The sequence below is a fragment of the Penaeus monodon genome, chromosome 33, assembly GCF_015228065.2.
Source record: "Penaeus monodon isolate SGIC_2016 chromosome 33, NSTDA_Pmon_1, whole genome shotgun sequence".
Classification (NCBI taxonomy): domain Eukaryota; kingdom Metazoa; phylum Arthropoda; class Malacostraca; order Decapoda; family Penaeidae; genus Penaeus; species Penaeus monodon.
Genome location: NC_051418.1, coordinates 21,554,925 through 21,555,457, shown reverse-complemented (window position 1 = coordinate 21,555,457; position 533 = coordinate 21,554,925). Strand labels below are relative to the sequence as shown.

Below are 533 nucleotides of genomic sequence, written 5' to 3'. Positions count from 1 at the left end.
GCGATTAGGATAATTCTTCAAATCTTTTACATCACTATGAAATACATCAATTATTACCTAAATGATAATGATATCTTCATGCAAATTATAAGTGTTAGACCTTTATTACATATTTGCACAATTACTATTAGTTACACTACATATTTCAGTTATCAAACTATATTCGCACCTTTATTAAGAGTCAAACCATATTTGTAACTATATTAGTTAATATACCTTTTGAACTCTTAGATATCACTAAATTTTTCATTTGTTTAACCCCACATTTTCTCTGATCATCCAACAGGCATAAACTGATGGAAAGGTGCTGGAGTTACAGCCCAGAGAACAGACCGACGTTCAAGGAATGCCTGAGTACTTTGCTGATGTTGGAGGAGACCATTTCAGCCTTACCTGCCCTTGCCGTTCACAACGTGCATTATATTGGGTCAAATGGTGAGTGGTTTGCAAGATTTTCTCTTTGTGATACTAATATGCTGTGCATTTTACGTGATTTGTTCCTGGTCGATGCTGTGAAATAATAATGATTCGTT

At 34.3% G+C, this 533-nt stretch overlaps 1 protein-coding gene across 1 annotated transcript in view; it reads left to right on the top strand.

Annotated features, from left to right (window-relative positions):
- Window positions 1-533, top strand: part of LOC119594304 (proto-oncogene tyrosine-protein kinase ROS-like) — a gene marked incomplete in the record, with an annotated part of 29,713 nt that overhangs the window by 27,415 nt on the left and 1,765 nt on the right. Inside the window, 1 exon segment of the mRNA XM_037943363.1 lies at window positions 287-435. Within this exon segment, the coding sequence (XP_037799291.1) occupies window positions 287-435 (149 nt within the window).